Source organism: Eretmochelys imbricata, chromosome 9 (assembly GCF_965152235.1).
Source record: "Eretmochelys imbricata isolate rEreImb1 chromosome 9, rEreImb1.hap1, whole genome shotgun sequence".
NCBI lineage: Eukaryota > Metazoa > Chordata > Testudines > Cheloniidae > Eretmochelys > Eretmochelys imbricata.
The window spans coordinates 37359184-37371302 of NC_135580.1; the positions used below are offsets into that span (position 1 = coordinate 37359184).

The following is a 12119-nucleotide window of genomic DNA, read 5'->3' on the forward strand; positions in this document are numbered from 1 at the left end:
AAACCTTTTGTAGTGATTAACACCCATTTTTTCATGATTTGTGTGTATAAAAACATCTTCTGTATTTTCCACAGTATGCATCCGATGAAGTGAGCTGTAGCTCACGAAAGCTTATGCTCAAATAAATTGGTTAGTCTCTAAGGTGCCACAAGTCCTCCTTTTCTTTTTGAGAACACAGACTAACACGGCTGCTACTCTGAAACCTATCTTACTCATGTGGATAAACCTTGATTCTCAGACTTACTCCTATGATTAAACATTTAGTGGCAAGACTCCTAACTGAAATATTAGGAAAAAATCACCATCCAGTGATAAGTTAGTCAGTGGAACTAATTTAGTAAGATAACTTAGCATCACAAACTAGGTTAATTTTAGATAAAAATAAACAAGCATATGAAACAGGTAGAGTCCCATCCCCTGAAACAGGAGGTTAATGACAGAGTAGTCCCTTATCACTGATGATTTAAGTTCGATTTGCATTGAGATTCACCACAGAAAACTGTCCTACAAAAACAGTTTAATAATCAAAGCTACATCAATCATATACAAATCTTTACATCAGACATTCTGAATTCTTTTTTGTTGTGGGGGTAGGATATTACTCAACATAAATCTAGCTCAGAGTGGGGGATTTGTTTTAATGGGAAGATACGCTCATTGTGAAATTCATTTGTAGCTGCTTTTAAAAAATATATCCATGCATAACAAAAACAAGTAATTTAGAAGAAAAACAGCAATAGCTTTTCAGACAACACAGAGCCAACAAAACTAGAAGTGATCTCCTTACTCCTTCCACTCTGAAATGCCCTGTCTAAAAATAATATAGTAAGAAAGCACCGTGGGAATTCACCAACGTTTACTACATATTCAGTAAGCCAGGCTTAGTCTCCACGTGGCGACTCAGTTTGGAGCAATCCTGCCTGTTGCTTTTTTTTAAATAATAAAGATTAATGATTTTTCCTCCAAGATGTAAGCAGGAAAAAGGCTGTTACCTTGTAAGAGGAAGGAGAAGAGCCACTGAATGACTGCAACTGTCTGAATTCTCCTGGCCAGGGGAATGTTGATGGGAGCAAACTCGACCTTCATGCTGTGTCTGTCCTGTCCTGCAGAGTTACAACCTTCGCTCTTCCCCGGAGAGGCGGATAGCAGCAAAAAGAGGCATGCAAACAACCGACTCCCAGCTCTGATCCCGCCAGGATTAAATCAGGTCCCCAGTGCTCCGGCTGGCCATCGCTCCCAGCAACTTGAAGTTCAGGGGGTGAAGGTTCCCGGCGCCGGGGCAGCCTGCTGCCTTAGGGTGAAACGATCGCTGAGCGCAGCCAAAGCCTCGGGGCTTGCATGCGAGTCAGCCAAGCGGCGCAAGAGTGGCAGAGTCAGACCACAGCCCGCATGCACTTACCTTAAGGGAACTCGCTGCCCTCGGCTCCTCCCGCCAGAGGCAGGGCCCGCGCCCGGGAGGGCAGCGAAGGTGGAGAGGGGCAGTCCCGGGCCAGGAGGGCTGCCCGCAGAGCAGGAACCACTTTGCTGGGACGCGATAGGCTGCAGCTCTGGGAGGGGGCCGCCTGCTCCAGCCGTGGAGAGACTGCAGGTCAGCGAGGTGAGGGCCGGGGGAACCCTGACCGCAAGGCAGCCAGGGAGCATTGCAGGCCAGGAGACGATCCCAGCGGGGAGGGACAGTGCCCGGCCAGTGACAAGGGGAGATCCGAGAAGAGCTGGTTGTAATAAGATCTGGCTTGTCGGTACAAATAGGAACCATCAGCTGATCCCTTCCACGTGAAGCTCCACCCTGCACCATTGGACTGTGCAAAAGGTGCCTCGCATTAGGGGCGTGGGTCCAACAACTACGAGCAGAGTAAAAAGAAAAGGAGGACTTGTGGCGCCTTAAAGACTAACCAAATTTATTTGAGCATGAGCTTTCGTGAGCTACAGCTCACTTCATCGGCTGCATTCAGCCTACACAGAACTCTTAAAACACCCAAAACCTGCATAAGATTTTCCCCCTAGCTTTAAGCAGCTGCCTCCACATGTCTACGGTCCCTAAACCCAACCCCAAAGGTTCAAAAATCACAAGTCAAACTCCAAAAAATTATGAGATTGGCCCAAATATGATTTTTTTAAACTACACTGTAATTTTGGTCTGCCTTGAATCTTTTGAACTCCCTCTGCCCGCCCTGGTGCGTGTGCACGCACACACCTCCAACCCAGAGTGGGTGTCAGTTACAGCGTGAACAACTCTTCCTAATTTAGGGCTTGGCTATGTGACACTGGCAACCCAGGGGCCAGCTCTTGCCAAGGCTTTAGGCCCCTGCCAAGCACTGACAAATTCATTGCTGGAAATCAGTCTGTTTCACCCTGGGCCGGCCCACAACATTTTGGCACCTGAGGCGTGAAGCTCAAATGATGCCCCTCGCTTGGGCCAAAACTTTGAAAGGTCTCAATTCTGCCTTCTTCCTGTTTTACTCCTCTCATGGTACTGCTCTGCTACCTACCCTAATAAAGGAGAACGAACAACTTAAAATGCCTTGTTCAAAAATTTTAAGTAATGCTTAACTTTCTACATAGTAAACACTGGCATTTTTATCTGTTTGAATAATCAAAGTGGTGGTTTCCGTGCCTTCCTGGTTGCAAAGATTTGAACTGCTTCCTGAAAGTCCACAGTCTGGGCCAGCTCATGCTCTATTGCAGGGGTTGGCAACCTATGGCACATGTGCCAAAGAAGGCATGCAAGCCGGTTTTTAATGGCACGCTGCTGCCTGCCGGGTCCCAGCTTCCGGCCCCGCTCAGCGCCTGTTGCCGAAAGCAGGCTGGGATCCCAGCAGGCAGCAGCGTGCCATTAAAAATCCTGCCCGCCCCAGCCCGCTCTTCTCCGCCCCCCCCCCCCCCCCCCCACCGGGCAGAGTGAAGAAGCTTGGTGCTGCCAGCTACTGCTGCAGAGCAGGGAAACTCACCCCTCCCCCCCGCCATACTGGGTTCCTGCCCCTCCCTCCCTGCCACCGATCAGCTGATAGCCCTTGCCAGGGAGGGGGAGAAGCTGCTCTGGGGAGAAGGCACAGAAGAGGTGGGGACAGGGCATATCCCCACCAGCCCCCTGCCATGAGCCACTCTGGGCAGGGGGCTGAAAGCACCCCCACGACCCGAGCCCACACCCCCAGCCCTCGGCCCTGACCCTTGCACCCTCCCCACACACCCAGACTTCTGCCCTTACCCCTGCATCCCCTCACACACCCCAGCCTCCTGCCCTGACCCCTGCATCCCCCCACGACCCCAGTCCTGACTCCAGCACCCCCCTCACATGCCCTCTGCCCGACTCCTGCACCCTTCTCACACACTCCCAGCCCCTGCCCTGACCCCTGTACCCCCCACGACCCCAGCCTTGACTCCAGCACCCCCCACACATACCAAGCCCCCCCATGCCCTGACTCCTGCACCCTCCTCAAACACCCCCAGTCCCCTGCCCTGACTCCTGCACCCCCACACCCTGTGTCCTGACTCTTGTACCCCCCACATTCTGACTGGGGTTCTGGCTGCCGGCCCCTTGCCATGCCGCTCAGCCTGCTGCTGGCCTCAGTGAATGGAACCCCAGGCTGGCAGCGGGCCAGCAGTGTAAGATCAGCATTTTAATTGAATTTTAAATAAAGCTTCTTAAACATTTTGAAAACCTTGTTTACTTTACATATGACAATAGTTTAGTTATATAATATATAGACTTATAGAGAGAGACCTTCTAAAAAATGTTAAAATGTATTACTGGCACGCAAAACCTTAAATTAAAGTGAATAAATGAAGACTCAGCACACCGCTTCTGAAAGGTTGCCAACGCCTGCTCTATTGAGATGGTTGCAAGGCCCACCAGCCTCTCCTGTGTCATTTTGGAGGGCAGATGTATTTTTATTAACTTCAGCTTGGAGAAGCTGTGTTCTCCACTGGCAACTGTCACAGGAAGTGTTAGAAGTGTGCGCAGAGCAACAAAAGCATTTGGAAAGAGGGTGCACATATATTCCAGAACAGCCTTTGGAGTTGACCCTGCTGAAATGTACCTTGAAAGGGCTTTCAGTTCATCACCTAAAGCACTTGCATCAATATTGCGCAGGTCATCATGTGTCAGCACTGTCTCTAGTGCCCTGCACTGCTGGTGTAGGTCTTCTTCGGGTATAGTGAGGAGTTTTGGAATATCATATAACATCCAAAATATACTGCTGTGTTCCTTGAGCTCCATGAAACTTTCTTCAACTCACTGTATTGCACAAACTAGCACCTGCTTAAAGAATTCAACTTTGAATTGTTGTTTGGGGTCTCTTATGGGATTATCCCGTGCCTCGTAATCAAAATGTCGTCTTCTTCAGTGACTCTTGTATTCTTGAATGGGTGGGAAAATAGCTTCACTGTGAAGTTCCTCTGCCAACTTCTGTGCACTCTTTAGAACATTTTGAAATCCCTCATCTGACCGGTAAGACTGTAGGTATGACTTTGCTTTGTCCAGTAATTCCATTGCTCCAGATATATCAAGGTCAACATCTTGGAGTCTCTTGCTTACAACATTTATTTCAAACAGTATGTCATGCCACAACACTAAGCCACACAGAAATCTGAAGTTATGTATGTTTCTGGTGATTCCATTTCCCTCTGCCACAGTTCTCCCACGAACAGTTCCTGTCATAGCATTATCCTCCATATGGCATCATCTATCTTCCCAATTTGGTGTTTGATAGGCTTTATCGCCTCCACTCAACTTTCCCATTGTGTGACACTCAGTGGTTTCAGTGTCAGAGAGGATGTTCCCAGATGTTGCTTCAAAATTTGCCATCGATGAGTTGATGCAGAGAAAAATACATAGATGCTTTCAATTACATTAAAAAATTCAGCAGCCTCACTAGAAGCTGATGCTGCATCACTGACCACCAAAGTTCAATGAATTAGAATTGAATGGGACAAAAAAAGCTCAAGGGTTTAACTCTCGGATCCGTGTCTGCACTCCTCTGTTCTTTCCTCTCATGTTGGCATCATTATCGTAGCCCTGATCTCTCATGTCAGCTATCACAATTCCCGTATCTTCTAGCTTTTTAAGAAGCACATTTGTCATACCAGCTCCTATAGTATCATCAATGTCAATAAATTCTAGAAAATGCTCTCTGACAGTCACCATTGCAGGGACATTTTCACTAAGTTCTGTTGTTGTTGCAAAACACACCATTAAAGTAATTTGTTCCGTATGGCTGATGTCAGGTGTGCAGTCCAGAATAACACAGTAATATCTTGCTGACTTGTAATATCTGTTTGACTTTTGTTGCCAGTAACTGTATGATCTCATTTTGAATTGTTTTTCCAAGATAGTGGTGCGTGTACATTTCTTGGGTGGTGACTCTTCTTAGATGCTCCTGGAGTACAGCATCAAACTCAGCCGTCAGCGCCACCATTTTAAGGAACTTTCCATTGTTTGGCACATACAGCTGATCTGAAGTGCCACGCAGTGCTAGGTTTTGGGTACCAAGCATTCTCACAATGGCAATGAGCCTTTTCAGAACATTTTGCCAGTAAAGAGACTCTGATGCAATCTTCTCTTGATGCTGATCATCTATGGTGGCCTTTAACCTTAGTCTCATCTCAAGCTCTTTCCACCTATGGAACGCTCTCTGGTGATTTGCTGCCTTCTCATGGCATGCCAGATTTCTAGCCAGATTTTTCCAGACCTTTGTTCCTGTAGAACTCAATGTGGCTGGAACATTAGACTGGAAGAGTCTGCAACAAAAACTATATGCAGCATTCTGGGGTTTTGAGTACATAAGCCCTGGCCTCTCCACTTTGTCACCACTGGGGATTCACACCAGTAATGTGTTGGATGGAAACTTCTATTTTCATTGTCTTTCGGGCCCATGCAATACAAGGAAGTCCCTCAGGCTACTTCTTAAGTGGGTCCACAGTCCTGGATCATCTAGACTTAAGGAACTGAACTCAGCAGCAGCTGTTTCTTGCACCTCCACCACACTCGTCTCTGATCTACACTTTTCTTCAGGAACGTGCATGGTTACATCCATTTGAGATGGAGATATGGATGCTGCAATAGCTGCCAGGTCACCTGCACTCTGACTAACTGGAAAATCAGGCATCTCCTCACCACTCACATCCTCACTGGGGCTGGAAGGCTCACCGTGAACATTTGTGTCTATCAACAGGTTTCAGAGTAACAGCCGTGTTAGTCTGTATTCTCAAAAAGAAAAGGAGTACTTGTGGCACCTTAGAGACTAACAAATTTATTTGAGCATAAACTTTCGTGAGCTACAGCTCACTTCATCGGATGCATTCAGTGGAATATACAGTGGGGAGATTTATATACATAGAGAACATGAAACAATGGGTGTTACCATACACACTGTAAGGAGAGGTTTCAGAGTAACAGCCGTGTTAGTCTGTATTCGCAAAAAGAAAAGGAGTACTTGTGGCACCTTAGAGACTAACCAATTTATTTGAGCATGAGCTTTCGTGAGCTACAGCTCACTTCATCAGATGCATACCGTGGAAACTGCAGCAGACTTTATATATACACAGAGAATATGAAACAATACCTCCTCCCATCCCACTGTCCTGCTGGTAATAGCTTATCTAAAGTGATCATCAGGTTAGGCCATTTCCAGCACAAATCCAGGTTTTCTCACCCTCCACCCCCCCACACAAATTCACTCTCCTGCTGGTGATAGCCCATCCAAAGTGACAACTCTTCACACAATGTGCATGATAATCAAGTTAGGCCATTTCCTGCACAAATCCAGGTTCTCTCACTCCCTCACCCACCTCCAAAAACCCACCCCCATACACACACAAACTCACTCTCCTGCTGGTAATAGCTCATCCAAACTGACCACTCTCCAAGTTTAAATCCAAGTTAAACCAGAACATCTGGGGGGGGGGGGTAGGAAAAAACAAGAGGAAATAGGCTACCTTGCATAATGACTTAGCCACTCCCAGTCTCTATTTAAGCCTAAATTAATAGTATCCAATTTGCAAATGAATTCCAATTCAGCAGTTTCTCGCTGGAGTCTGGATTTGAAGTTTTTTTGTTTTAGCAATTTGTTTCCTACCCCCCCCCCCAGATGTTCTGGTTTAACTTGGATTTAAACTTGGAGAGTGGTCAGTTTGGATGAGCTATTACCAGCAGGAGAGTGAGTTTGTGTGTGTATGGGGGTGGGTTTTTGGAGGTGGGTGAGGGAGTGAGAGAACCTGGATTTGTGCAGGAAATGGCCTAACTTGATTATCATGCACATTGTGTGAAGAGTTGTCACTTTGGATGGGCTATCACCAGCAGGAGAGTGAATTTGTGTGGGGGGGTGGAGGGTGAGAAAACCTGGATTTGTGCTGGAAATGGCCTAACCTGATGATCACTTTAGATAAGCTATTACCAGCAGGACAGTGGGATGGGAGGAGGTATTGTTTCATATTCTCTGTGTATATATAAAGTCTGCTGCAGTTTCCACGGTATGCATCTGATGAAGTGAGCTGTAGCTCACGAAAGCTCATGCTCAAATAAATTGGTTAGTCTCTAAGGTGCCACAAGTACTCCTTTTCTTTTTACTGTAAGGAGAGTGATCACTTAAGGTGAGCTATTACCAGCAGGAGAGCCGGGGGGTGGGGAAGAAAACCTTTTCTAGTGATAATGAAGGTGGGCCATTTCCAGCAGTTGAACGTCTGAGGAACAGTGGGGGATAGGCGGTGGGAAATAAACATGGGGAAATAGTTTTACTTTGTGTAATGACCCATCCACTCCCAGTCTCAATTCAAGCCTGAGGAAACTACAATCCATCGGTGATCTTCCTGAAAACACCATCCTGGCCACTATGGATGTAGAAGCCCTCCACACCAACATTCCACACAAAGATGGACTACAAGCTGTCAGGAACAGTGTCCCCGAAAATGTCACAGCAAACCTGATGGCTGAACTTTGACTTTGTCCTCACCCATAACTACTTCACATTTGGGGACAATGTATACCTTCAAATCAGTGGCACTGCTATGGGTACCCGCATGGCCGCACAGTATGCCAACATTTTTATGGCTGACTTAGAACAACGCTTCCTCAGCTCTCATCCCCTAATGCCCCTACTCTACTTGTGCTACACTGATGACATCTTCATTATCTGGACCCATGGAAAAGAAGCCCTTGAGGTATTCCACCATGATTTCAACAATTTCCATCCCAATATCAACCTCAGCCTGGACCAGTCCACACAAGAGATCCACTTCCTAGACACTATGGTGCTAATAAGTGATGGTCACATAAACACCACCCTATACCGGAAACCTACTGACCGCTATTCCTACCTACATGCCTCCAGCTTTCACCCAGACCACACCACACGATCCATTGTCTACAGCCAAGCTCTACGATACAACCGCATTTGCTCCAACCCCTCAGACAGAGACAAACACCTACAAGAGCTCTATCAAGCATTCTTACAACTACAATACCCACCTGCTGAAGTGAAGAAACAGATTGACAGAGCCAGAAGAGTACCCAGAAGTCACCTACTACAGGACAGGCGCAACAAAGAACATAACAGAACGGCACTAGCCATCACCTTCAGCCCCCAACTAAAGCCTCTTCAACGCATCATCAAGGATCTACAACCTATCCTGAAGGATGACCCATCACTCTCACAGATCTTGGGAGACAGGCCAGTCCTTGCTTACAGACAGCCCCACAACCTGAAGCAAATACTCACCAGCAACCACACACCACGCAACAGAACCACTAACCCAGGAACCTATCCTTGTGTTGGATCATATTAAAGAAGTTCTGTATTAAAATCACAAATGAGTTTGATTCCCCATAGTTTAAATTCCAGGGTATTACTAATTAAGAGGTCTCTTGGTTTTTGGTACTATTTCTCTCCCTCTATGTGTGAAACTTGCAAGCTGCTAATTGTGTTAGTACATTCTAAGACAGAGTCTGTTCTCAAAGCAATTCACAGAGAGAGAGACTCAAAGCAATACTCTAACAACAGAAACAGCACCCAGAGACTCCCCGCCCTTTTGTTGTATTAACAATTGTGATTAAAATAGAGATAGAGGATGTGTGTGGATAATAACTGAATGATCAGGGAGGTGCCAGCCTAAGAATCCAGTGTCCATCGGCTGAAGAAGGCGTCAAGTGGAAATAACCAGAGGACCCCCAGAGGGCAGACTGGAATCCACCCAACAGCCTCAAGAATGGGAGAACCAAAGAACAAGATAACATCTAGCAGCACGGAGCCGTCAGGAATGTGCTATCTGCTGATTGATTCAGCAACAGCATGATGAAGCAATTCCCATAGACTGGCATAGGAAGAAATTCCTATAAAAATAGACTCTAAAAAGTGAGAACTTTGGGGTCTGATTCTGCAAACCAACTTCCAGGAGCATCAGATGAGCATCTGACAAGGCACTGCTCCCTCCTCATGTCCAGGTCACCTGGCCAGTGGCTTGGCATGAGCAACTCTAAGGCTGGTAACTATGATAACAACCTTGCAGAACCTGTGTGTGTGTGTTTATATGAATGAATGTGTGAATAAATATGAGATTGAATGGAATGTTATAGCTATAACTAACTGCTTACTATGATTCTTTCTGTATTCACGATAAATGTGGTATTTTGCCTTTTTCCCTTTAATAAGATCCTGCTAGTTTTTATTTTATTGGTATAACACTTGCAACAAAGCCCATTGCCAACTGTGTCCACATATCTATTCAGGGGACACCATCATAGGTCCTAATCACATCAGCCACACTATCAGAGGCTCATTCACCTGCACATCTACCAATGTGATATATGCCATCATGTGCCAGCAATACCCCTCTGCTATGTACATTGGTCAAACTGGATAGTCTCTACGTAAAAGAATAAATGGACACAAATCAGACATCAAGAATTATAACAATCAAAAACCAGTCGGAGAACACTTCAATCTCTCTGGTCAGTCGATTACAGACCTAAAAGTGGCAATTCTTCAACAAAAAAACTTCAAAAACAGACTCCAATGAGAGACTGCTGAATTTGAATTAATTTGCAAACTGGATACAATTAACTTGGGCTTGAATAGAGACTGGGAGCGGAATGGGTCATTACACAAAGTAAAACTATTTCCCCATGTTTATTTCCCACCCCCCACTGTTCCTCAGAGGTTCTTGTCAACTGCTGGAAATGGCCCACCTTGATTATCACTACAAAAGGTTTTCTTCCTCCCCTGCCGCTCTCCTGCTGGTAATAGCTCACCTTAAGTGATCACTCTCCTTACAGTGTGTATGGTAACACCCATTGTTTCATGTTCTCTATGTATATAAATCTCCCCACTGTATTTTCCACTGAATGCATCTGATGAAGTGAGCTGTAGCTCACAAAAGCTTATGCTCAAATGAATTTGTTAGTCTCTAAGGTGCCACAAGTCCTCCTTTTCTATTTGTGTCTATGTATCTCAGGAGCACTCCTTCCTGCTTAGACAGAAAAGCTTCCTTTACTTTTTTTCTTTTTCTGAATGCTGCCCCAGAAGGGTGTTTTCTTCTTTCACTGATGACTGCTGTTCTGTGCCAGCTATAGTGCCTCTCAACACTCAGCTGAAGGGGACAAATAAGCAGGCTGGTAGCAGGGCCTGAGTGAGGGAAGATAGCAGCGTCTTAAAGGCCTAACTGGCTCCTACTACTTCAGTTGACTGCCTGTTCTCCTCAAGTAGGTTCAGGGAAGCAGCAGAAAACAGGAAGCTTTCGTGAAAAGCTGGTGTTAATCAGTCCAGGCTCCTGGGGGTTCTAGAGAGGTACATAAGAGGCTCCTCCTCCTCTCTCTCCCTGCAGCTTCTGCTGCTTTCTGTTATTCCCACTCACCTTTTCTCCTGCCTGCCTGTTATGTCTTTTGTGTCCTCCTTCCTCCAGCACAGCACTCCACCATCTCTGTGCATCTAGAGCAGAGAGAATACATATGCACCAGCAGCAGACACAATTTTCTACACTTTGGGTCGTACTGGTGCCCCCCCCCCATAGTTTGGCACCTGAGGTGGCCGCCTTAGTTCGCCTCACGGTAAGGCCAGCCCTGGTTTCACCTATGTGTTAGCATGGCTAAGGTGGGTATTCAACTCATAACATTGTGTTAGTGTTGTAGGCTTTATGAAATGTTTGTAAATTGCTGCACGTGTTAATCTTGCTTCTATCTTTATCACCTGCTATAAAGTAATATTTAAGTTTTTGCTTTATAACTGAAAAAATGTTTAATCTGGAACTTTGAACATGTCAGGAAAGATTGTCTCCTGCTCATCAAGAAAGCTATCACAACTAAGAGCTTGGCTACACTGGCGACTTAGAGCGCATTAAAGGAGCCCCGGGCACCCTAATTTAAGACACTTCCACACTGGCAAGGCACATAGAGTGCTCTGACTCCGTGGCTAGCGCGCTCCTGGTACCCCATCTCGGCGAGTGGAATAACATTTTGTGCGCCCCTGCTGGAGCACTGCGACACCAGTGTGGATGCTCTGGTCTGTTAGTGCGCTCTGATCGGCCTCTAGAAGTGTCCCACAATGCCTATTCTAGTTACTCTGGTCATCACTTTGAACTCTACTGCCCTCAGGTGACCAACCGTCAGACCCGCCCTTTAAATTCTCTGGGAATTTTGAAAGTCCCCTTCCTGTTTGCTCAGCCAGGCGTGGAGTGTTCTCAGCGAATCTTTTCAGGTGACCATGCTTCCACGCACCAGGTGATCCCCAGTATGGAGCAATGGCGAGGTGCTGGACCTCATCAATGTTTGGGGGGAGGAAGCTGTCCAGTCCCAGCTGCGCTCCAGCCGTAGGAATTATGATACCTTCGGGCAGATATCAAGGGCAATGATGGACAGGGGCCATGACCGGGACACACTGTAGTGCAGGGTTAAAGTGAAGGAGCTGCGGGATGCCTACCGCGAAGCCTGCGAGGAAAACAGCCACTCCGGTGCTTCCCCTGTGACCTGCCATTTCTACAAAGAGCTGGATGCAATACTTGGAGTGGAGATGGGGTCACCCCGAGTACCACCATGGACACTTCAGAACCCAGTTCAACAAGGCAGGAGGAAGAAGAGGAGCAAAGCGGGAGCAAGGGTGCTGAGGAGGAGGAAAACACCCTGGCATCCCTAGATG

General features: G+C 46.6%; 1 protein-coding gene across 1 annotated transcript in view; it reads right to left on the reverse strand.

Moving 5' to 3' along the window:
- The window catches only part of MOGAT1 (monoacylglycerol O-acyltransferase 1), a 28377-nt gene extending 26706 nt beyond the window's left edge, over window positions 1-1671 (reverse strand). The window contains exon 1 of the mRNA XM_077826279.1: window positions 993-1671. Within this exon, the coding sequence (XP_077682405.1) occupies window positions 993-1086 (94 nt within the window). The 5' untranslated portion in view covers window positions 1087-1671. The remainder of the gene's footprint in view (window positions 1-992) is intronic.
- Between the last annotated feature and the right edge of the window lie 10448 nt (window positions 1672-12119).